The 26245-nt window shown below is 39.7% G+C and overlaps 2 protein-coding genes across 2 annotated transcripts in view; one reads left to right on the top strand and one right to left on the bottom strand.

The window, feature by feature from the left end:
* Window positions 1-10881: 10881 nt before the first annotated feature.
* Window positions 10882-17628, top strand: LOC110446080. The gene is made up of 4 exons (XM_021491040.1): window positions 10882-10981; window positions 16030-16153; window positions 16966-17039; window positions 17390-17628. Exons 1-4 carry the CDS (start codon window positions 10927-10929, stop codon window positions 17407-17409), a joined length of 273 nt encoding a protein of 90 aa, XP_021346715.1. The 5' UTR covers window positions 10882-10926; the 3' UTR covers window positions 17410-17628.
* A 2408-nt stretch (window positions 17629-20036) lies between these two features.
* The window catches only part of LOC110446089 (monocarboxylate transporter 5-like), a 26217-nt gene continuing 20008 nt past the window's right edge, over window positions 20037-26245 (bottom strand). The window contains exons 3-6 of the mRNA XM_021491053.1: window positions 25856-25999; window positions 23141-23287; window positions 21390-22526; window positions 20037-20507 (exon numbers count right to left, since the gene is read on the bottom strand). Coding sequence (XP_021346728.1) covers window positions 20365-20507; window positions 21390-22526; window positions 23141-23287; window positions 25856-25999 — 1571 coding nt within the window. The 3' untranslated portion in view covers window positions 20037-20364. The remainder of the gene's footprint in view (window positions 20508-21389; window positions 22527-23140; window positions 23288-25855; window positions 26000-26245) is intronic.

Genomic DNA, 26245 nt, shown 5'->3' on the forward strand with positions numbered 1-26245 from the left:
GCTCTCATAGTAAAGAGAATCAAGACATAATATCAGTTAGATTTGAGATATGGTAGTGTAAAAAATGGAAAAGTCAAAGGTTCTGATAGAAGAAACATATTGTTGATGAGAATTGCTCAAGATTTCCAAAAATATTTTTTGAGTTTTTCAAAATCCACATTTCATTTATTACACTTCGAAAGTATACAGTATCGTAATATGACTGTAATCATATGTGGAAACAACGTATTTAATTATTTTTGTAAGTAAGAAGTATTGATGAGACAGGACCAACTGATTAACCCTTTCACCCCTAGGTAACTTTAGTGGACTCTACCATGCATTTATTAGGATGAGTCCAATATGGTCTATGGTGGTGAAAGGGTTAAAGCCATAATCAAGGGCAAAGGGCAGATGTTTGTTTCCTGTTTGTCCGGTTATATTTTGTAACTTTTCAAACAAAAAGTAGATAGTTGACTCATGCTTTCATCTCCTTTCATTTCTAATTTTAGATGGATCCTTTTTTTGTGAATGATCGCTATTTTCCTTTAAATGTCCGATTGTTTGAATAGAGTTTATCGAATGTTTCGTATCGATTAAATTTTATAGCGAAAGGAATCATGAGACTGAGATTGGAAACCCGACCAGGGATTTTAGGTATACTACGTTTACATTTTCATTTGGTTTACCGTGATGTAGAGAAATATCCATTACACAATGCAGATGTCCTCATATATTTCAGTCGTCATTCTTAAGTTAACATTTAACACTAAATTATATAACATTCTATTCCTTCAATGTATATGGGGGTTTTTCAGAAGATAAACTTGCTCTTCGATATCTACACCAAAAGGATAATAAAGATCATTCTTACGCAAAAAGGACTTGCCGAGAACTTCATAAAAGAAAGGAAATGGAAAAACATCGCATCGTACAGCTTTCTTCTTCAGCAATCCATTAAGCTGTGAAGAACGAACATAGTTTTTTTTCAGCATGATACTTTATGTGTATTTGACAAAGAACATGGTCTTGCGAAATTTAAAGCTTATTGGTTGGGAACCGTGAATCGGCCCAATTTGGCACCACTATTTTAAGAATGTATATGCTAGATTATATTTTTGTTCAACTTTTTTTAAATTATACTCTGGAAACGTCCTAATATGGTCTTGAATTTTGCTTTTGGTTATATTCAAATGAAAACTAAAAACTAGATAAAATAGCTTAAAAATGATATTTAGAAAAAGTATGTTGAATGAAAAGGATTTTTTCTTAAAGACATATATTATGGCGTTATGGCGAAAAGTTCCCTGCTTAGGTTTAGAAAACAGGTATAATCTTCACACTGACATATACAAAACGTTCTATTTCGCAGCTTCCTTTGTCACAAAAGACTTCAAAAGTTTGGCGGACATTTTGAATTTCGATATAGGATTTTTTCTTAAGTTTTGTTTTATTTGGTTTGTGAAGTCATGATGCACCTTTATGTAGGGTTTAAAACATAACCTATAATGTAGCTTTTTATATAAACTTCTCGGGTACAGTCCCTTCTCGGGTACAGTAACCTTCTCTGGTACAGTAACCTTCTCGGGTAGTAACCTTCTCGGGTACAGTACCCTTCTCGGGTACAATAACCTTCTCGGGTACAATAACATTCTCGGGGACAGTAACCTTCTCGGGTACAGTCACCTTCTCGGGTAGTAACCTTCTCGGGTACAATCATCTTCTCGGGTACAATAACCTTCTCGGGTACAATCATCTTCTCGGGTACAATAACCTTCTCGGGTACAATCATCTTCTCGGGTACAATAACCTTCTCGGGTACAGAAACCTTCTCGGGTAGTAACCTTCTCGGGTACAATCATCTTCTCGGGTACAATAACCTTCTCGGGTACAATAACATTCTCGGGTACAGTAACCTTCTCGGGTACAGAAACCTTCTCGGGTAGTAACCTTCTCGGGGACAGTAACCTTCTCGGGTACAGTCACCTTCTCGGGTAGTAACCTTCTCGGGTACAATCATCTTCTCGGGTACAATAGCCTTCTCGGGTACAGTAACCTTCTCGGGTACAGTACCCTTCTCGGGTACAGTAACCTTCTCGGGTACAACAACCTTCTCGGGTACAATAACCTTTTCGGGTAGTAACCTTCTCGGGTACAGTAACCTTCTCGAGTACAATAACCTTCTCGGGTACAGTAAACTTCTCGGGTAGTGATGCACCTTTATGTAGGGTTTAAAACATAACCTATAATGTAGCTTTTTATATAAACTTCTCGGGTACAGTCCCTTCTCGGGTACAGTACCCTTCTCTGGTACAGTAACCTTCTCGGGTACAGTAACCTGCTCGGGGACAGTAACCTTCTCGGGTACAGTAACTTTCTCGGGTACAGTAACCTTCTCGGGTACAGTAACTTTCTCGGGTACAGTAACCTTCTCGGGGACAGTAACCTTCTCGGTTAAAAAAACCTTCTCGGGTACAGTAACCTTCTCGGGTAGAAACCTTCTCGGGTAGTAACCTTCTCGGGTACAATCATCTTCTCGGGTACAATAGCCTTCTCGGGTACAATAACCTTCTCGGGTAGTAACCTTCTCGGGTACAGTACCCTTCTCGGGTACAATAACCTTCTCGGGTACAATAACATTCTCGGGGACAGTAACCTTCTCGGGTACAGTAACCTTTTCGGGTAGTAACCTTCTCGGGTACAGTAACCTTCTCGAGTACAATAACCTTCTCGGGTACAGTAAACTTCTCGGATAGTAACCTTCTCGGGTACAGTAACCTTCTCGGGCACAATAACCTTCTCGGGTACAGTATTCTTCTCGGGTAGTAACCTTCTCGGGTACAATCATCTTCTCGGGTACAATAACCTTCTTGGGTACAATAACCTTCTCGGGTAGTAACCTTCTCGGGTAGAAACCTTCTCGGGTAGTAACCTTCTCGGGTACAGTACCCTTCTCGGGTAGTAACCTTCTCGGGTACAGTACCCTTCTCGGGTACAATAACCTTCTCGGGTACAGGTAGTAACTTTCTCTGGTACAATAACCTTCTCGGGTACAATAACTTTCTCGGGTAGTAACCTTCTCGGGTACAGTACCCTTCTCGGGTACAGTAACCTTCTCGGGTACAACAACCTTCTCGGGTACAATAACCTTTTCGGGTAGTAACCTTCTCGGGTACAGTAACCTTCTCGAGTACAATAACCTTCTCGGGTACAGTAAACTTCTCGGGTAGTGATGCACCTTTATGTAGGGTTTAAAACATAACCTATAATGTAGCTTTTTATATAAACTTCTCGGGTACAGTCCCTTCTCGGGTACAGTACCCTTCTCTGGTACAGTAACCTTCTCGGGTACAGTAACCTTCGCGGGTACAGTAACCTTCTCGGGTACAGTAACTTTCTCGGGTACAGTAACCTTCTCGGGGACAGTAACCTTCTCGGTTAAAAAAACCTTCTCGGGTACAGTAACCTTCTCGGGCACAATAACCTTCTTGGGTACAGTAACCTTCTCGGGTACAATAACCTTCTCGGGTACAGTAATCTTCTCGGGTAGTAACCTTCTCGTGTACAATAACCTTCTGGGGTACAGTAACCTTCTCGGGTAGTAACCTTCTCGGGTACAATAACCTTCTCGGGTACAGTAACCTTCTCGGGTAGTAACCTTCTCGGGTACAGTAACCTTCTCGGGTACAATAACCTTCTCGGGTACAAACCTTCTCGGGTACAGTAACCTTCTCGAGTACAATAACCTTCTCGGGTACAGTAAACTTCTCGGGTAGTAACCTTCTCGGGTACAGTAACCTTCTCGGGTACAGTAATCTTCTCGGGGACAGTAATTTTCTCGGGTACAGTAACCTTCAGTAACCTTCTCGGGTACAAGGTACAATAACCTTCTCGGGTTCAGTAACCTTCTCGGGTACAACAACCTTCTCGGGTACAATAACTTTCTCGGGTAGTAACCTTCTCGTGTACAATAACCTTCTGGGGTACAGTAACCTTCTCGGGCAGTAACCTTCTCGGGTACAGAAACCTTCTCGGGTACAATAACCTGTAGTAACCTTCTCGGGTAGTAACCTTCTCGGTTACAGTAACCTTCTCGAGTACAATAACCTTCGCGGGTACAATAACCTTCTCGGATAACCTTCTCGGGTACAGTAACGTTCTCGGGTAGTAACCTTCTCAGGTACAGTAACCTTCTCGGGTACACTAAACTTCTCGGGTAGTAACCTTCTCAGGTACAGTAACCTTCTCGGGTAGTAACATTCTCGGGGAAAGTAACCTTCTCGTGTACAATAACCTTCTCGGGTATAGTAACCTTCTCGGGTAGTAATCTTCTCGGGTACAGTAACCTTTTCGGGTAGTAACCTTCTCGGGTACCGTAACCTTCTCGGGTACAATATCCTTCTCGGGTACAGTAATCTTCACGCGTACAATAACCTTCTCGGGTATAGTAACCTTCTCGGGTAGTAACCTTCTCAGGTACAGTAACCTTCTCGGGTAGTATCCTTCTCGGGTACAGTAACATTCTCGGGTAGTAACCTTCTCAGGTACAGTAACCTTCTCGGGTAGAGTAACCTTCTCGAGTACAATAACCTTCGCGGGTACAATAACCTTCTCGGGTAGTAACCTTCTCGTGTACAATAACCTTCTCGGGTATAGTAACCTTCTCGGGTAGTAATCTTCTCGGGTACAATAACCTTCACGGGTAGTAACCTTCTCGGGTAGTAACTTTCTCGGGTACAGTAACCTTCTGGGGGACAATAACCTTCTCGGGGACAGTAACGTTCTCGGGTACAATAACCTTCCCGGGTACAGTAACCTTCTCGGCTACAATAACCTTCTCGGGTACAGTATTCTTCTCGGGTAGTAACCTTCTCGTGTACAATAACCTTCTCGGGTAGTAATCTTCTCGGGTACAATATCCTTCTCGGGTACAATAACCTGTAGTAACCTTCTCGGGTACAATCATCTTCTCGGGTACAATAACCTTCTGGGGTACAGTAAACTTCTCGGGCACAGTAATCTTCACGGGTACAATAACCTTCTCGGATAACCTTCTCGGGTACAGTAGCCTTCTCGGGTAGTAACCTTCTCGTGTACAATAACCTTCTGGGGTACAGTAAACTTCTCGGGTAGTAACCTTCTCAGGTACAGTAAACTTCTCGGGTACAATACCCTTCTCGGGTAGTAACCTTCTCGGGAACAGTAACCTTCTCGGGTACAACAACCTTCTCGGGTACAATAACCTGTAGTAACCTTCTCGGGTAGTAACATTCTCGGGTACAGTAACCTTCGCGGGTACAGTAAACTTCTCGGTTAGTAACCTTCTCGGGTACAGAAACCTTCTCGGGTAGTAACCTTCTCGGTTACAGTAACTTTCTCGAGGACAGTATCCTTCTCGGGTACAGTAACATTTTCGGGTACAATAACCTTCTCGAGTACAGTAACCTTATCGGGTACAGTAATCTTCTCGTGTACAATAACCTTCTGGGGTACAGTAAACTTCTCGGGCACAGTAATCTTCACGGGTACAATAACCTTCTCGGATATTGTAACCTTCTCGGGTAGTAACCTTCTCAGGTACAGTAAACTTCTCGGGTAGTAACCTTCTCGGTTACAGTAACTTTCTCGAGGACAGTATCCTTCTCGGGTACAGTAACCTTCGCGGGTACAGTAAACTTCTCGGGTAGTAACCTTCTCGGTTACAGTAACTTTCTCGAGGACAGTATCCTTCTCGGGTACAGTAACCTGCTCGGGTACAGTAACCTTCTCGAGTACAATAACCTTCGCGGGTACAATAACCTTCTCGGGCACAATAACCTTCTCGGGTACACTAAACTTCTCGGGTAGTAACCTTCTCAGGTACAGTAACCTTCTCGGGTAGAGTAACCTTCTCGAGTACAATAACCTTCGCGGGTACAATAACCTTCTCGGGTTCAGTAACCTTCTCGGGTACAGAAACCTTCTCGGGTAGTAACCTTCTCGGTTACAGTAACCTTCTCGGGTACGGTAACATTTTCGGGTACAATAACCTTCTCGGATAACCTTCTCGGGTACAGTATCCTTCTCGGGTACAGTAACATTTTCGGGTACAATAACCTTCTCGGGACCTTCTCGGGTAGTAACCTTCTCGGGAACAGAAACCTTCTCGGGTACAATAACCTTTTCGGGTACAATAACTTTCTCGGGTAGTAACCTTCTCGTGTACAATAACCTTCTCGGGTAGTAACATTCTCGGGTAAAGTAACCTTCTCGGGTACAATATCCTTCTCGGGTACAATAACCTTTTCGGGTACAATAACTTTCTCGGGTAGTAACCTTCTCGTGTACAATAACCTTCTGGGGTACAGTAAACTTCTCGGGTAGTAACCTTCTCGTGTACAATAACCTTCTGGGGTACAGTAAACTTCTCGGGTAGTAACCTTCTCGGGTACAATCATCTTCTCGGGTACAATAACCTTTTCGGGTACAATAACTTTCTCGGGTAGTAACCTTCTCAGGTACAGTAACCTTCTCGGGTAGTATCCTTCTCGGGTACACTAACCTTCTCGGGTACAGTAGCCTTTTCGGGTAGTAACCTTCTCGGGGACAGTACCCTTCTCGGGCACCGTACCCTGCTCGGGTAAAATAACATTCTTCTCGGGTACAGTAACCTTCGCGGGTACAGTAAACTTCTCGGTTAGTAACCTTCTCGGGGACAGTAAACTTCTCGGGTAGTAACCTTCTCAGGTACAGTAACCTTCTCGGGTACACTAAACTTCTCGGGTAGTAACCTTCTCAGGTACAGTAAACTTCTCGGGTAGTAACCTTCTCAGGTACAGTAACCTTCTCGGGTAGAGTAACCTTCTCGAGTACAATAACCTTCGCGGGTACAATAACCTTCTCGGGTATAGTAACCTTCTCGGGTAGTAACCTTCTCGGGTACAGTAACCTTCTCGGGTACAGTAACATTTTCGGGTACAATAACCTTCTCGGGTACAATAACCTTCTCGGGGACAGTAACCTTCTCGGGTAGTAACCTTCTCGGGTACAGTAACCTTCTCGGGTACAGTAACCTTCTCGGGTACAGTAACCTTCTCGGGTACAGTAATCTTCTCGGGTACAATAACCTTCTCGGGTACAATAACCTTCTCGGGTACAGTAACCTTCTCGGGTACAATAACCTTCTCGGGTAGTAACATTCTCGGGTACAGTAACCTTCTCGGGTAGTAACATTCTCGGGTACAGTAACCTTCTCGGGTACAACAACCTTCTCGGGTACAATAACCTTTTCGGGTAGTAACCTTCTCGGGCACAGTAACCTTCTCGGGCACAATAACCTTCTCGGGTAGTAACATTCTCGGGTACAGTAACCTTCTCGGGTAGTAACCTTCTCGGGTAGTAACCTTCTCGGGTACAATAACCTTCTCGGGGACAGTAACCTTCTCGGGGACAGTAACCTTCTCCGGGACAGTAACCTTCTCGGGGACAGTAACCTTCTCCGGTACAGTAACCTTCTCGGGTACAATAACCTTCTCGAGTACAGTAACCTTCTCGGGTACAGTAATCTTCTCGGGTACAATAACCTTCTCGGGGACAGTAACCTTCTCGGGGACAGTAACCTTCTCGGGCACAGTAACCTTCTCGGGCACAATAACCTTCTCGGGTAGTAACATTCTCGGGGACAGTAACCTTCTCGGGTACAACAACCTTCTCGGGTACAATAACCTTTTCGGGTAGTAACCTTCTCGGGCACAGTAACCTTCTCGGGTACAGTAACCTTCTCGGGGCCAGTAACCTTCTCCGGTACAGTAACCTTCTCGGGTACAATAACCTTCTCGAGTACAGTAACCTTCTCGGGTACAGTAATCTTCTCGGGTACAGTAATTTTCTCGGGTACAATAACCTTCTCGGGTACAGTAATCTTCCCGGGTACAGTAATCTTCTCGGATACAGTAATCTTCTCGGGTACGGTAACCTTCTCGGGTACAGTAACCTTCTCGGGGACAGTAACCTTCTCCGGTACAGTAACCTTCTCGGGTACAATAACCTTCTCGGGTACAATAACCTTCTCGGGTACAGTAATCTTCTCGGGGACAGTAATTTTCTCGGGTACAGTAACCTTCTCGGGTACAGTAACCTGCTCGGGGACAGTAACCTTCTCGGGTACAGTAACCTTCTCGGGTACAATAACCTTCTCGGGTACAGTAACCTTCTCGGGTACAGTAACCTTCTCGAGTACAGTAACCTTCTCGGGTACAGTAATCTTCTCGGGGACAGTAACCTTCTCGGGTACAGTAACCTTCTCGGGGACAGTAACCTTCTCGGGTACAGTAACCTTCTCGGGTACAGTGACCTTCTCGTGGCTTTTGATAAGGAGATTAGCTGCTCTGTTGACAGCAAAGCTAACGCTGTGGTCACGAATGTCACACTGTTTTGTCCAACGCCTTTTCGCGAAAGTGCTATTACAGAAATTTTGCATTTTGAAAAGCGACACAAAAGGAATTACAACAAACGATTAAAATCATTCACTTTCTAGTGTAAACACCTAAATTAGGGCGTTCCAATTTTTGCAGAACATTTAATTCAGAATAATGCTGGGATGGATGTTAGGAACTCCAGAAGCCGCATGTCACATAGGTGGAAATAAAGCTATTTCTTCATAAAAAAAATAAGGCAAAACTATGGTTATTATCAACGAGATAATATATTTGCGATAGGGACACTGCTTCGTATGCTTGGTGTACACATATATGTAGCAGGTCGTAATATATCTACAGTAGGGTGGAATGAAGACAGGTGACCAGGGACGTAACTGATAGTGAAGTCAACATCCACCCAGACTCTGACATGCTGACGTACGGCAGCATACATACAACGTCGGGGTCACGATAGCCCAGATTCCTTCAGAGAATCTAAAAAAGAGTTTATTCGTAAGCGAGTGACAGATCTAAATAGTAAATACAGGTCCATGGTGAATTGCAAAAAGGACATGTAAAACTTGCATGGCCATGTGGAGCATCCCTAAGCTTCTTTCAAGCTTCCATTCCCTAGGTACACAATAAAGAAGTGCTCGGAACATGTTGCAGTATTCTCTTTAAATAACATATTTTTCGATGGCTTGTCAAAGTTTTAAGTATATAATAAATAGTAAATAATATTTATTTCACTGTTTTCTGTTTCCGAAAAACACGAATTTTCAACGAGTTTCCACATTTTAGAATTGTAGGTAAATCAACACACAAACGATGTTCTTTTCACTCGTTTCTGTCTGACAATAAATTTAAGTCTTCAGACAAACATATCTTCTGTATATCTAACAACACAGCCTTCAATATGTTAAAATGTATTGTTTACATTCAGCCTTTGATTAACTATTGTTTTCTGGGAACTTTATAGCTAGGTATGCTCTTTTTCAGTAAAAGAACCCATTAAGATGTGTATTATGTCATTCCATGTTACGTTTTCAAGGAATGTCACATACCCGCATAACCGAGATTGTTCTGTTAGTTTTTGACAAGTGTAATAAATTAAGAGAACTCGAATATGTTATCAGTTCCAATACGTATAATGTTTGCACTTTCATGACGTAGGACGGTGAACAGATCGGGAGAGTTCCAAGATGACGTCAGTGTAGTTCTGTACTCAAGAATATGCAGGTAACAATATTACAGGTAAGTAACAAGTTGCGTGTCCGCTGTCAGTACATACATGCTCCTTTGTCTCGAGCGCTGGCTAGCTTAAGTAAGCAATCACGATGATACGTTATGTAATAAGAGGAAGACTTGAGATTAGAGCATTTTCGTACGAGGATTTAAGATACAAGTGTCTATATATAGAATCTTACATGAGTTTCCATTTCATATGAGATTTATGAAACGAGTCTAAGAATTTTTCAGTTTGGCGAGCTAAAGTGAAAAAATCGTGACGAGATTCATGAATTTCATATGAAATGAAAACGAGTGTAAGATCCTGTTTATCACATATTCAAGATTTATGGCATTTATTCGTGTATTATGACAATTTTCATGCAACTTTGAAATGTAAAAAGCCGCCATTTTGACTCCAGTGCGAAAGTCTGTGACGTCACGTACTTGTCCTAGACGTGACCTCACAATTGAAACAATTGAAAATTACAACCAATCACAGGGATGATAGGTCATATTGCATGGGACATATGGCATGGGTATATTAACTGGATAACACAGTGCATTGTGTGATTAATTAAGACACGTACAGTAAATGATGTATAGTTCTTTATTTACAGAACTAACATTCAGATATAATATAATACAATTGGTCGTTTGCATTGTCCAATAATTATTTTATAATATAAATGTCACAGTGGCGGATCCAGAGACCTACCTTGGGTGTTTTCAAATTTCCAGGGGGTTTCCATGTGGGTGAAAATTGAGGAAAATGGTGAAAATACATTATTTTTAAAGAAAATTATCAGGGGGGGGGGGGGGTCATGAAGCCCAAAAAAACCACCTCTGGATCTACAACTTTGCCCGGGATATTCCTTCAGAAGGAATATTTCAATATTTCATATTGATATGTTGAAATATTGAAGTAACGCACGAAATATAGTGAATAGAAATGTTAGCACTTTTATCAAAATTTTCCGTTTGATAGCGACGTCATACATTTGATTGCGAAATTTTAGTTGCGTAGGCATTATACGATACTACATGTGTTAAACCGAACGCACAATATAAAGTGAATAAATATTTCAGCACTTTTATCAAAATTTTCCATGTGATAGCAAAGTCATACGTATATTTGCGAAATTTTAGTTACGTAGACATAAATACGTGTTATGTACCGACGATAACAAAACACATCCGGGCACGTCTGTAACTGTGATCACGTGCTCCACCCTCTTATCGTTCGTGGGGTAAGACAACACCTCCCTATATATATATATATATATTTCTAACCCGGATAGACCTACCTCTAACAACAATAAACATGAACAGATTGATATTAATATCCTTTCTAGCGTCTATTTTGCCTGCTGCGTTGGGTAAGTTTATTCTTATGTTTCTTTTTATATTTAATCAGTATTATCCAGAAAAAAATGAACCTTTTCATGGTTTTCTGTTGATAGTTTTTTTTTAAATAGCCTTAGTGAATTTATGTTAGAGGAGGTGGACATATTTGTTGAAAAAATGGAATTCTATTTTTGTTTTCTTATTAAAAAACAGCATTTTCTGTTATATGAGACTTTGATGACACATCTTGATTAAAGTATTATTAACTATGACAGTGGGATCTGCAGTAAGCGATTCCAAAGTGTCCAAGAACTAGTTTGCGTTTTGTATTTTATCATTTTTATGTTTCTATGTTAGAAATATAATCATTACATGTTAGTTAATGCCTTTTCGTTCGGGTAAAATCAGGTGTATTTAAAATACAGAATTTGTTAGACGCGCGCTTTAGTGAAGGTGTGATTTCCGAGTCTCGAGGATCTAATTTGCGTATTTTATTTTATTATGAAATTATTATATGTTAGTTAGTGCCTTCTCGTCCGGGTAAATCAGGTGTATTTAAAATACAGAATTTATTAGACGTGTTTTAGTGAAGGTCTCGCAGAGCGAGCCGCAATTCTGCTTGCTCTTTTCCCCGAATAAATGCATTGGTTTTGTTTTGTAATATTGATGTGTTTTATTGTTACATGTACTTTTAAAACCACAATTAAATTAATATTTAGCGGGTATTTTTTTTTTCTAAGTGTGTGCGGTAATAGTAACTTCGCCAATTCTACCTTAGTACATCATGTAATTCGGAATAACTCCAAAACCAACACTGCAGAATTTAACTATCATTCATAAACAAACACAAAAAATCCCTCCTATTCTGCATTGTCAACTACGGACATAAAATTATGGAAATTCTTCTATTGCTTTTGGCCATACGGACTATCTGTGAAAAAATAGTACCAAGCTACATGACATCATACCCAGAATACACAGCATACAGGACATAAATGTCAAAGATATGAATATACCTTAAGCTCGGGAAAAGGAAATACCGTTTCTCCCAAAAAGGGCAATGCTGCCACTGTATATTACGGTCAACCACTCACACTCACAACCACCTCAGTCGGTAAAATTAGGCTTCAGACCTAAATCTGTATCACGTGACTTCGTCTCGTTCCATATTTGGATACACATGTTTGATGATGCTATCAATAAGATAACATCTTAATACCGTTGATACATGGGTTATAGAATTTTGTAATCTCATGTTCATCGCATTATAGTCATCGTCACCGTTGTGTTGTCATCGCATTCTCATTAACTTATATTATTATCATCTCATTCTCATTTTTTCGTCGAAATATTGATATATTTGATTGTTTCATGTACTTTTAAAATCACAACTAAATAAATATTTACCGTGTTATATTTTCTAAATGAGTGTGGTAATAGTCAATCCATCTTTGTTCATCATGTCATTCGGAATCACACAAAAACGAATACAGCAAAATTGAAATATCACCGATAAAGCAGTACAGACTCTTACTTTTCATACCTTTTAAGGGGTCTCCACATGTAAAAAATTTTCTTTGTTCATATTTTGCCCTATATTTGTGGATTTTGATAATTCAAATTTCGATTTTGTAAACACTTCGATTTCTTTTTATTTCTTTGTGTTTTTATGGGGAGGGGGAGGGGGGGGGAGTGTTCATCAATCTCATTCTTATAACAATCTCATCCATTTCATCTTGGTCATCGCTTCTCATCGCGCATTCTAACTATTGCATTATTGTACTGATGTTAGTATGTTGAAAGTTGATGTTTGAAGTTTACAAAGGCGCTCCATCTGACTTCAAAGTCAGTCATTTTTACCGTTTCGGTGCGCGCGATTCTTTTGTTGTACATCAAACTATTAATCTAGACATTTTGTATCATCTACAATATTATGGGGGTGCGTACAGATCCTTCGATTTCGTCAAGATATAATCCAGGGGTGCAAAGAATGTCAATCAGCGTAACCACTAGAATTTCGAGGATAACGTCTATCACGCACTTAACACTTTCACCCCTATGTAACTTTAGTAGACTCTACCATGCATTAATCTGGATGAGTCCGTTATGGTCTACAGTGATGAAAGAGTAGTGGAAGTGTACAAGAGTTTCCTCCGCTTCACAAAAGTGGTTGCACTACTGTTGGAATACCTTACAGACCGATTTCTGTTTTACCAGGGGTTTCAACAATTACAGAGAAACACGCTCACAGTATTGAACACAAATATCTAATATTTATCTGACTGTCGGAATCACTCATATGAAATTGTATTTTATCAAATTGTCAACTCCTACAAGAAGATCGAAGTACAAAAATATAATTTTAGACTTAACAAAGGCATATGATTTAATAGAACCATGGTGTGTTGCTTGAAAGAGGTGTTTGAACAGAACCAAAATAATTCGTACAGGACACAGCTTGTTTCTCGTGCAGGTTATGAAGGCCCCAGTGATCTAATCTTCGTCCTCACAATGTTTAGTTTACTCAAAGATCTGCCCTTAATCTTGTATCTGAAACTGATACTGTATGTATACAAACAACCCTACTGCTGAGTCAGGGGATGTCATCAGTTCAATCTGATCAATACAATGCTAGTGAATCGGTTAAAATAAGTTAGGATGATGACCAATGTGACGAAAAACACATGTAATATGAAAACTGCTTTAAGGACCACCGTACCTCTGCCAGAACTTTAGATAAGTGCTTGAAACGTTTTATTTTCTTGCACGACTATTCCGTCTTTGCGTATTGCAGAGTTATCTTCTCTTGGGAGCAGGTATTGATTGTTACGTCATTTGTTTGTGAGAGTAACGTCATCAATTTTTGAGAAAACGACGTAATTTTCTCNTGACGTAACAATCAATACCTGCTCCCAAGAGAAGATAACTCTGCAATACGCAAAGACGGAATAGCTTTGATAAATCATTTCTGAAAAGGAAACCATACCGTACGGGCCTTTTAAGGGAATCATAAAGATGAAATAAACAAAACATAATCATCAAAAGATTTTGAGTGTGACTATTCAGTGGGCTAGACCGGGACTCTAACCCCGGACTTCAGATTGAGCTACCTGTCTGCCCGACTGTGCTAGAGTTTTATCCAAAAGGACGTTTAGTGAAGGTTACTGTATATAGAAGAAGAAAAACACAGTGCAGTGGGAAAGCTGGAAAGACTCATATCCAATGAACCCCTTGAACAAGTTTGCATTAAAAAACCCATTGAACTAATATTAATAATTGACATGGATTAATTATGTTAAAGCTAATTTATCTTATAAAATGCATGTATTAGGCTTGCTGTGAAGCAATAGTACATGTATTTCTGTCGATGTATTTTTTATTAATCTTTTCGTTTACCTTTCTGATTTCTAACATGTTGTGTACTGCAGTACAATATGACACATTGCACATTGAAACAAGTAGTTAGGACAATTATAAAGTACTATTATGAAACACCTTTTAGTCAAATGTTTTAACCGCTAAGATGGAACCTCTAAGTTGTTACTGGGTGTTTATCCATTGCTGCATCTTATGTGCAAGCTTATTGCAGTAGATATACAGTATATGCTGTATGATGCAGTGTAATTTGTATTAGGCATGCTGTATATATGAACATTTTTTAAATGTGCTGTCACCTGTGTTTACTTTACTGGCCACTGGTCACTTTTCAGATTATTTAATTTGAAATCAACCAGTACTCCTCTCAATAATTTAATGAATTACTTAATGGGCACATGTCGCTCTGTGTCAGCAATAGTAAAGACTATAAGACTCTTTCATGCCAAGGGGTGTAGGATAGGGACATTACACCCAAGGGGTTTTAAAGTTTGGTAAAACCCGAAGCTCTGCCGAGGGTTTTGTCAAATTTGAAAATCCCTTTCCTACACCCTTGGGCATGAAAGAGTATTTTTCTCTCATTCCAACCATCAGAATAACCCAAGAAACCATGAAAATGCGTTTGGATTGGCCACCATTTTGAAAATATCCATTTTAGAGGAAAACGAATCAGCCAGCCAGATTAAGCATATCCCATATTTGCAATGTTTGCACAGGAAAATTAATCACATCTTTCTAACGTGTACGGTAAATATATTGTAGAAGGTTTTAATTTCATCACATCGCCTTTTCCGCATTGCGGCATCGGAGAGTTCCAAATTCGTGACGTCATGTCATTGTTGAGCCATTGTGACGTCACGTCACGTGAAAAAGGGTGTAAGATTAATAGAATCTTCCCCTACCTTGAGGGTGTGATAGAGAAATCTCCAACCCGAGGGGGTGATGTTTTTTTGTTTTCTAAACCGAGGCTCTGCCGAGGGTTAGGCAACCAAAAACATCACCCCGAGGGTTGGAGATTTCTCTGTCCCACCCTCAAGGTAGGAGATGATTGTTTTTCTCCCATCCTATTCAGTCCCAACTCCACCGACGGTAGTGTAAACAAAAACAAATGTGGGGTATGGATATCGTCATTCACTTTTGATGACACCACAATTACCGATGACGCATTTTAATGACGTCACAATTGAACATGTGCTTAACGGCACGAGGCTATCTCCCCCTAGGGGGTGACAAGCTGATTTGTCCCGGCTGAATCGGGAGACAAACCTGTGAAGGATGGGAGAAAGAAATTTCCTACACCCCTTTCTTACCCTGGACAGCTCTATCTTACACACAGGGAATTGTGAGAAAATAATTATTTTTTGCCCCTTGTATCACCAATGAGGAAGGACGAAACAGCTGTATGATGCGGCGTATTTCCTTTTCTTAAGGGTGTAGTCATCACCTGTGAGTGTTATTTTCATCACTAAAAGCCCTCCATTGACCGGTGCTGAATAGATCACCAGTGCCGATTCACAAACAGAAGGACCTTCCGGAACCGGCTAAAACCACCAGTTGAGGATGGACGGTTTTCATCCGGGGAGACTTGTTGACTTTGTTGTTTTTGTTATATTGATGTGACATAATAATACTCGTGCAAAAATCCACGATATTTCCTGTTATTGGTGTATCAGTATCGATTTTATTTGTATAATTTCTTTCCTAGGCCAGTTTGAGTGCACATCCGATTCTGACTGTCTGCTGGCCGGATACCACTGCTGTAAAGGGACAATATACTGCTGTGAAAATGGCTACATTTGTTCAGGCGAAGGCTCATGCATTAGTTACGGGTAAAACTTATTTTTACTTTTATAGAGAACTAGTGTTTAAGGTTCATACATCATTTAAACATATCTTATTTGTCATTCAACAAAAAGGATTAGACACAAGTTAATTCAACTTAGAAACGCCCTGTCCACATTTATGTGACTCTTTGATAGATAACTAGTTAAGGTTCATACATTAGTTTAATAGAGAACTAGTGCAGGTTCATGCATTAGTTACAGGTTGAAAATGACATCACTTTGATAGAGAACCGGCTCAGGTTCTTGGTTCAGTTCACAGGGAGGACATATACTCAGATGCTATAAAACTAAAGATATCTGTATGTTGGCGTCACAGTAACTTCATACGTACTGTGATGCCAACTTATATATAAATATGTCTTCAATTTTATAGCATGTGACACATCCCTGTGTAAAAGTAAGGGTGAAAATATAACTGGTACATCCATGCATACATGTTTCAGTAGTTCGTCCCCGGACGTTCGGAGGTAAGAGTTAAAGGTGGTCGGGTGGTGCAGTGGATAGCGCACTTGTCTTTTCACCAAGGCGACCGGGGTTCGATTGTTTCATAATTGTGGTAAAATAAATCAAGTTTTAAAGAAGGTAGAGTTGTTAAGATTAACACTAACGTGAAGGACGTGTCAACCTAAAAACTTACCTAGAAAGCGTCCAGGCACAAGAATTGGATTTGAATACGTTTTTACGGGTAACGTTGCCATAAAAAGATCTACTTTGGCGATGTACTGTTAGAGGGCAAAGTTACTCTAAACAATTACGTTAGTTTGCAGGTTTGTTATACTTGTGTCGTTATATTTCAGTGTAATCATTGGACCCGTTGTTGGTTTTGTCGTGTTAGCCATTGGAATCGGATTTTTCATATGGAGACGCAAATGTGAGTAAAGAACGATAATCAAGTACTAGTAAAAATGAGTCTTTAATATTGAATTAGATATATGAAGTAAATGCACAACATCAGACGCTTATTTTTACGGAAAACGTGATATTTCTATATTTCCTTACCACTAGTTCTTTTCGAAATGATTTCGAAAAAAAGTGAATGAAAATTGGGTATAGAACAACGGAATTGTTTTAATTGATAAATGAAAAAAAAAAATGCTGATGGGTAAAATAGCTTAAAATAAATAAACATGAATCTAACATTTTAATACTCTTTCCGAGGAAAATTCTGTTTATGTTTTATGTTTTATTTACATTTGTGTTAATATGTATGTTCTTTCACAGGCCGTAACAGGAATGTGTAGAACCCGAGAAGACGGGGAATGCTTGCTGACGAAATCTCGTGTTTGTTTATGAAGTGAATACATTTTTGATCTCTAACAATCTGCGCACCAAAGGAAGTTCACTATGATTTAAACACTGGACAAAAGTTTCATACCGCAGAGAAGTTGGGAAAAAAAATACATAACTGTTATTATGATGTCGACTTGTTTTATATAAACAAATAAATAAATGATAACATTCCTTTGCCTCTCTGGTCTCTGTAAACACATACATGTAGTTGTTATTGTGACGTTAACATAAATGTCAATTAATTACGTCAAATTTATGTATAGTCGATGCAACATTCTCGCATAGCAATCCTGCTGGTAGGGTATTGAGAAAAGAATACACCTGCTGTTACCCACTGCATGATCGTAAAACTAATGTGGGAAGCCCATGCTGAATGCGGATTTGCGTTTGTGCCCTCTGCTGTGGACATAAAAGTGACCCAAATAAATGTGCTGTACCCATTGCAATATTTTTGTATCTTTGTATTTCTCTCATTTCGTTTCCTAGCGCCTTGCTTGGCAATACCTCACCTTTGGCCTTAGTTATGAGCTTTCGCCAAAGTGGAGTTTGTAATGGATCCTGTCCCAATGCCGAGACATATCAAAGTCTTTAAAAATGGTAGTTTGTATTTCCAGTATAACGTTAAGCATTTAGAATAATGACAACAACTGTTTCACCCGTTGTCAGTACAATGTGACCGGGCGGAATGCTGTGCTTGATGCCTTCGGCATGGTATTTCAGTGAGGCAGCGCTATAATGTTGGCGGCATCAGATCCGCGCTATCGCAAGGAGACAAATACACCAACATACTCTGCCTCCTGCACACATACACACATGCACGCATACAAACACATGGAGGCACATGGAAGCTGTTAATTGGACGTTAAACCCAATACAACAACATTTTCGCGATAAAGACTTCACCGAAGAATATGTAAAAAAAAGCGTGAACGTTGCTATTGAGAATTGGTATGTTCTGAATGGCTGCTGCATATTGATATAGGTAATATTGCTGTATTTGTAAGCTGATCAACACTTCATTTGGATGTAATGATGCAAAGCGTCCATAATGTGGGATATGCCATGTAGTCAAGCGAGTTAGAAATGAACATAAAGGATTTCATACTATCTACAACGTACCTGTAAAACTAAACAAATCGCTGTCACCAGAACAACAACCCTGACGATATATAGCTGACCATTTGGTGACTGGTAAGAATTTTTGAAGCCAGTGAGTATTATCATAACACAGTAAGCAAAATAGTGGAGTGAAAACTATATAACTTATCAAATACTGTAAACTTTTATTATACGAGATCTCAAAACATCCACTTTTCGTGTGACTTCCGATTTTGACATATAAACGACACCATCAATCGGTTGAGATAGACCCCAACAAACGAACCGCCAATGAACTATTTAGGTACAAAATATTTTCTGTATTTTATGTTTCAAACAAGAAAAAAGATTTAGAAATAATAAAACAGTTAGAAGGACCCTAAAAAAACACCAAAGAAAGCAGGAAAAGTGTTCATGTTGGAATCATCACCATCAAATCACACACTGAAGGATACACTACTTTTTTACTTATAAAACAAGCAAGTACACAGACAGAAGATACTTTAATTAGATCGATCCCAACAGAAAGATGTAACCGAGTTTAGAATGAAAAGATACCGTCTAAGATGTATTTAGAAGCTTTTCATTTTGGTTTTGTTTTGTTTTCTTTCCTATGCCATTTTACCATAGAGAGCATAGCTTTCTGAAAAACTCTACCTGCTATTTGACAAGCTACAATAAAAATATACGGTATTTCAAAGTAGCTTAATAAAGATATGAAGCCTATGGTAATTTTACACACCTTAACGGTAACCGTTTCTTCCTGACTTGAATGCTACAATACAAATATTTACAGTAGCTTTCAAATCCCGTCATAAATTCTACAGTTCAGGACCTGGTTAACTTGGTTAACTTTATCCAATTGCCTTTCACCAAGGCGAGCGGAGTTCGATTCCCCGATCAGACGTGAAAAGGTTTGGGGTCACCTGCCCGATCACATGGGTTTTCTCCAGGTACTCCGGCTTCCCCGACACTAAGACCCCCACGCGCCAACATCCGGGCAAACAAGATCGATTAATATAAGTTGAAAAAACTAAAACAAATTAAGTTTATTAAAGGGATTTCAAAGCAAAATAAATCCTCAAAAACAAATGAATCTGATCTGTGTAAACAAACATGTGGCAGTGAAATGTTGTCAGATGTCCTTGATGTTGTTATGTTCAAACGGTAAACACCTAATGCACGTGACGTTAATATATCAAGAAATGTCCCGTAAAAATGTAAATCAACGCCAAGAAGTTCCCGTTCCTCTCAGTAACCTGTTGTAAGATTTGCTGTTTCATATTCCTTATATAAATTCTTAAAATCTGAGGTATGGGAAAAATGTAACGTTGTAACTTAAACTAGCCTAAAATCAACCTTACCTCATAAAATCACAACTTCAAATGATATTTTCAACAATAGATGTCTACATTCCACCACACCAATAGGGCAACGCCTGATGAGACGGATTCCCATAAGAAAAAAGGGTCAAGACTCGTTGATTGCAACGTAGTACCAGTTTCACCGAAATATACAAGTATCTACACTTTTATTTAAACACATGTAACATTAACAACAATGATACTTCATTATTCACATAAAGTCACTATCGTTCGTAACCATTCGTTAATCCAACCTCTTTTAATAAAAACAGACCTAAAGCATTTAAACGGTACACTAATGACACAGTTCAGTTCACAAGATGGCTGCGCCAAAAGGCGTGCTGGAAATCTCCTTTCATAATGAACTATTCCAACCTTTGAATTGGAAGAGTTCAACTATGTCTTCAGGGGTGAATGAGTTAATGCTTAATGCGATATATGTCTTCAAACAGCATCCATCTTACTCCTAGTCGTAGTCAATATCCGGACGATCTCTATCGTGAAGAAGAAGAGCGCTGCCGTAAATGAGGAAGCTCCCATGAACTGTAGCGTGACGACGTATGAACCGGTCAGATCCCGTAAATAGCCTGGAAAGAAGAAATGTGATCACCTACATAAGCAAAACCTTCATATTGATCGCCGACATTCCATACAGAAACAAAGTTACATATATTGCTTCGGGAATTATTCAGTAATACGGGATGAAGCGATACTGTTATTACTCTTATATGATATGTCAGTCTTTTGATCTTGGTTTGAATAATGTTTTATTCTCCACCCTTTCTGTTTTAGCCATGAAATGTTTTGTCTCTAAGTCCCTTGTGTATGAAACTGAGACTGAAGCAGTTATATGTGGGCATATGTACATACCAGTATATTTCTTAAGAATTGTTCGAAATCAGATTCTGACGAATGCCAAACGTACACGATTGTGTTGAGAAAAACAACATATTAAGTTGTCCCAACCCTCGGGGTAATATTCTTGAATGTCTGCCCGTTGGTAAGTTGGTTTCGACATGAAATTATCTGACGTCATGGATTCTGGTTAAGGAGACCTGTTCCACTACATTGTGTTTTTTAGTATAGATAGTTACCTCCCATTAATACGGTTAAGATAATGTGATGCAATGTTTGGCCTGAACACATCCGTTAACTAGGAAGCTCAGTCGGTTATTTCGGGCGTATAACAATTTGAAGTCCGGAGTTTGAACCCCACTCTAGCCATGCTTAAATTTCACACTCAGAACGTTGTTTATTCAATTATTAATATTTGTCTTTAATAGCCCCGCAAGGTATGGTTTTCTTTCCAGAAATGATTTATCAAAGCTAAAGTCTAACCGTAAAAAAAAAATCATTTTCCAATGCGTTATTATATTTTTGGCAGTGGTACGGGGATGCTTTACTCTCTTATCCTCAAAGTGGAGAAGGGTTCTATCAATCACCACTGCTAAACTATAACCCAGACTTACCCAGGAATGATGCGTTGCCGCCAATCCAAATGCCTTGCATAACTAGAATGACAAGCATTCCGTTGGGGAAGTCTTTTATACCAATCATCTCTATCAAGATCGGTGAGAAGAGGGTAAACAGAGTACCTCCAACCAAGCCGTATATAATTGCAAACGCGACCAGAAGGTAAAAGTTGTTGAAGAACGAAGAAAGTGTCATCATAATTCCTATGATAGTTTGTGAAGCCACAACCAAATAGGGCTTTCGTATCCTCGGGAGGTCGGCCAGAAACCCAACAACAATCCTACCGCAGAAGTCGGACAGGCTGATGATCGAAGCTATGGTGGCCACGTTCTGATCACTGATCCCGATGTCGCGTGCGTAGGCTGGCACGAATATATGAGTGAATGCAGGTGCCAAGCTACCTAAGGAATAGGCAGGAAGGAAAGCTAAGAAATACTTATTCCGAAAAATGTTACAGTTGAAAATCTGGCGATCGGTTAAATATTGGCATATTTTCGAAAAACATTGAACTGGTTTCTTATTTTCGTCTTTTGGTTCTTCATGTTCAGAATTCATTCGCATCACGTCGATATCTTGCAGGGAAAGTGCAACAATATCACCGGTGCTAAAATACCGCGTAAAACTTGAAAGTGAGAGGACGGAAGTTGACCCTGCAGGTTTTGAAGCAGCCTGCACGTGACCAGGACTATAGGAGATACTCCGGATACGGTACTGGGCTTTGGCTGTAGTAGTATCTCCCGTTGGCAAGACCGGGTGTGACGTTGATTTGTTCGCTCTGTCATCCATTTCAAATGTGTGAAACTTTTTGTCACCGAGAAGCTTTTCCTTCTGTTCCGGACAGCCATTTTCACTTGCTAAATCTTTCTTTGGATTGCAAGTCTTCCTTTTGCTGTAGAAGTCAATTGGTCTGAGTAGACAGGCTGCTGCCACGCAGTGAAGAGACAGTCCGGCCGTCAGAAGTAACGCCCCTCTAAGACCGTACTCATCAAATAAGTACCGAAACAGGTAGGGCAGTAGGAATCCACCCAAAGCATTCCCACTCAGAGCAATCCCCATCGCAAAGCCCCTTCTTTTCTTGAAATATTGCCCCAGAATTACGAGATTTGGACCAAGGACGCATGCACTCATGGCGCCTTGAAAGAGAAATTAATTAAACCGATTATCATACAACCAACACAATAGTTAACATCGTCCCTCATTCCTATAAAAATGTGTGCAGTTACTCGATAGTGTTCCGATTTGTCAGACAGGGTGTCAAAAATTTCGTTACTGGTATTTCGACGTCAAATTAAAACCGAGAATAGAATTTATACATTAAATCATATATTGCATATTATAACGCTGATATATAAAAACCTGTAATGGCTGTCATGACGTCAACACGATGGCTAAATTTAATTATCAGTATTTTATGGAATTTAAGCTTAATCTATTCGTTATTTTCCAAAATCATAAAAAATTTCGACAGTCTTTTGGTCTTTCTTAACAGTAAACATATACTATATCATGGCATTCAGTTCAACAGGAAACACTAACAAAGTTCTTAAAGATGGATTATGATATAAGAAACATTTTATTTGATTTACTCTTGATTTTTTCGATCTTTTCGATTATCTTAAACTCTTTCTTAACAGTAGACATATACTATTTAATTGCTTTCAGTTTAGGCTTAGTGAGAAGTAATGAAAGGCAACACTGCCTGTTAGACTGACCGTAATTGGGTAAATTCAAGGCAGCTAGTACGTACCAAATAGTAGGCTTTGTGAGAAGTAGAGAAAGCTGATGCTGTCCGCTAGGCTGCTCAAGCCGTAACTCAACGCACATCCAAACGTCCCCAATATTGCAAGGTTGCGAGTGTTGTATCGCTTGATGTAAATGGAAAGGATCGGCACGGCTGTGGAAACAAAAGATACTACTCAACAAAATCACAGAGAAAGGATCGGCACGGCTGTGGAAACAAACATAAACAAGATATTACCCAACAAAATCACAGAGAAAGGATCGGCACGGCTGTGGAAACAAACATATACAAGATATTACCCAACAAAATCACAGAGAAAGGATCGGCACGGCTGTGGAAACAAACATATACAAGATATTACCCAACAAAATCACAGAGAAAGGATCGGCACGGCTGTGGAAACAAACATAAACAAGATATTACCCAACAAAATCACAGAGAAAGGATCGGCACGGCTGTGGAAACAAACATATACAAGATATTACCCAACAAAATCACAGAGAAAGGATCGGCACGGCTGTGGAAACAAACATAAACAAGATATTACCCAACAAAATCACAGAGAAAGGATCGGCACGGCTGTGGAAACAAACATATACAAGATATTACCCAACAAAATCACAGAGAAAGGATCGGCACGGCTGTGGAAACAAACATAAACAAGATATTACCCAACAAAATCACAGAGAAAGGATCGGCACGGCTGTGGAAACAAACATAAACAAGATATTACCCAACAAAATCACAGAGAAAGGATCGGCACGGCTGTGGAAACAAACATAAACAAGATATTACCCAACAAAATCACAGAGAAAGGATCGGCACGGCTGTGGAAACAAACATAAACAAGATATTACCCAACAAAATCACAGAGAAAGGATCGGCACGGCTGTGGAAACAAACATAAACAAGATATTACCCAACAAAATCACAGAGAAAGGATGGGCACGGCTGTGGAAACAAACATAAACAAGATATTACCCAACAAAATCACAGAGAAAGGATGGGCACGGCTGTGGAAACAAACATAAACAAGATATTACCCAACAAAATCACAGAGAAAGGATCGGCACGGCTGTGGAAACAAAAGATACTACTCAACAAAACGAAATGGTGTAATCATTGTTAACAGTTGGGAGCAAACTTAACTTGGTAGCCTTGTTCACTTGTGTTAACAAGAAAAGTTAAACTCCAGTTCACTAGCTTGGGCTTTGAAGTTAACACTAAAGTGAACTGGAGTTCACATCGATATGCACTGTAGTTAACATTAAAGTGAACTGGAGTTCACATCGATATGCACTGGAGTTAACACTGAAGTGAACTGGAGTGCACTTGAATTGTTTGTCTAGTGCACTTCCTTTTCACTGCGTGTGCACTACAACGTGCACAAGATACCTTAGTTAAGTTTCCTCCCAACTGTTTGCCATATTCATAATTATTAATGACAAAAGACAACGTCTAGTTTTATGATCATTAAATGATTATACTGTGTTTCAAGGTAAATGGGGACTATGAGGTATCATACGATTTCCCTGACCTTTGTACTATATAAAGGATTCACGCCACTTACTCTTCGGAAAGATTGGCATTGGCATGCCACCTCAACAACTAAATCACACATCACTCTCTCCCTCTATGATGCTCTCGTATTTAAGTAGTAGGATCTACCTTTGTGCGTAAGGCCGATCAGAAATGAGGTAGTGCCTGCAACGGCATCAGTAGATCATAGAGTCCATCCATCTTCGAAATTATCTGCTATTCATTTGATCACTGCTATGTCTAAACCAAGTTCTCATCCAGATAGTTTTTCTGCCATGCTGTCATCTTGGTTAGTTCAATTACAACAATACACAAAAGATGGCATGCAGACTATTGAAAAAAGAAGTATATTGGGAGTTGTTTCCCCCTGTTCATCGCAATCGTAATCAATGTGTCGTAGTGAAGCTGGCTGAGCAGGCAAGTCCCCTAGAGGATAAGATCTTGTAGGGGCAGCGTATCTCGTCAGGAAATATCACGGTTCAAGAAATATGGATATCCAAAATGGAGTATCAAGACATTATTATCAAGAACAAAAAAAATGCGCAGCTGAATATAAAGAAATAACAGAGGAATAGACCAGTGAAAACTTAATGATAACGTACGTGAAAGAAATATCAGGGCCCATTCAAAGGATATTCAGAAAGCACAGGATGTCGACCAGCATGAGACCACTAGTACTCCAGACCATCAGGAACATTATTGTGCATTCAAAAGAATTTTTCCATCAGTGACACATGTTATTGTGTGTTCAGGATTAGCTGTGAGAATTGCAATTCTTTGTTCAAAGGGGAAATAGGAAGAAAGTTTAGAACAAGATTTAATGGACATCTGAAGGAGTGCCATAACGGTTCATAAAGAGAATTAATGGTAACAGACCTGGAAACAGGCAAAGACGTTGGACAGGGAGAACAACGTAAGAGTAACAAGTCATCCACATCAGGATACACTAACAGGGTACGTTATAAACAGGGACCAGGAATATTACCAAATTATTCAGGTTCATGACACCTTGTGAACAAGGGGAGGTAACTACATATGCACTAACCTCACCAGAGATTAAGCTAGCAGTTTGTAGTGTCGTTTTCAGACTTACATGCTGTGCAGTAAGCGATATTTTGCAGTGTCGTGTGCAGACTTACATGATTTGATTTGCAGTNTTAGTAGTGTCGTATGCAGACTTACATGCACTGCAGTAAGCGATGGTTTGTAGTGTCGTGATGAGTGTAGTTGCTGACACAGACGATTTGAAGGTCCGCAGGAACTCTATGAAGAAGATGCCGTACGATTTGGCAATACCGATCACGACAAAGGAGATAAACGAGCAAGCTACAAAAACACAATAACGATTTGAAAGTTAGGAAGGTTACATTTAAAATGATGAGTCAGATAGGAGGCATAAGCTATCATCAGATTGCCTAAAACCATATATTAGTAACAGTCATTTCCACTTGTTGACCTGACTTATTATGCATAACATGTATTCATAATTATGCTAGTTATATACATATCTACAAATAATCATAATTAAATATAAATAAAGATAGTAAAACAACAGGACACTTGTCCATGCAA

Source organism: Mizuhopecten yessoensis, unplaced genomic scaffold, assembly GCF_002113885.1.
Source record: "Mizuhopecten yessoensis strain PY_sf001 unplaced genomic scaffold, ASM211388v2 scaffold2507, whole genome shotgun sequence".
Taxonomy (NCBI): domain Eukaryota; kingdom Metazoa; phylum Mollusca; class Bivalvia; order Pectinida; family Pectinidae; genus Mizuhopecten; species Mizuhopecten yessoensis.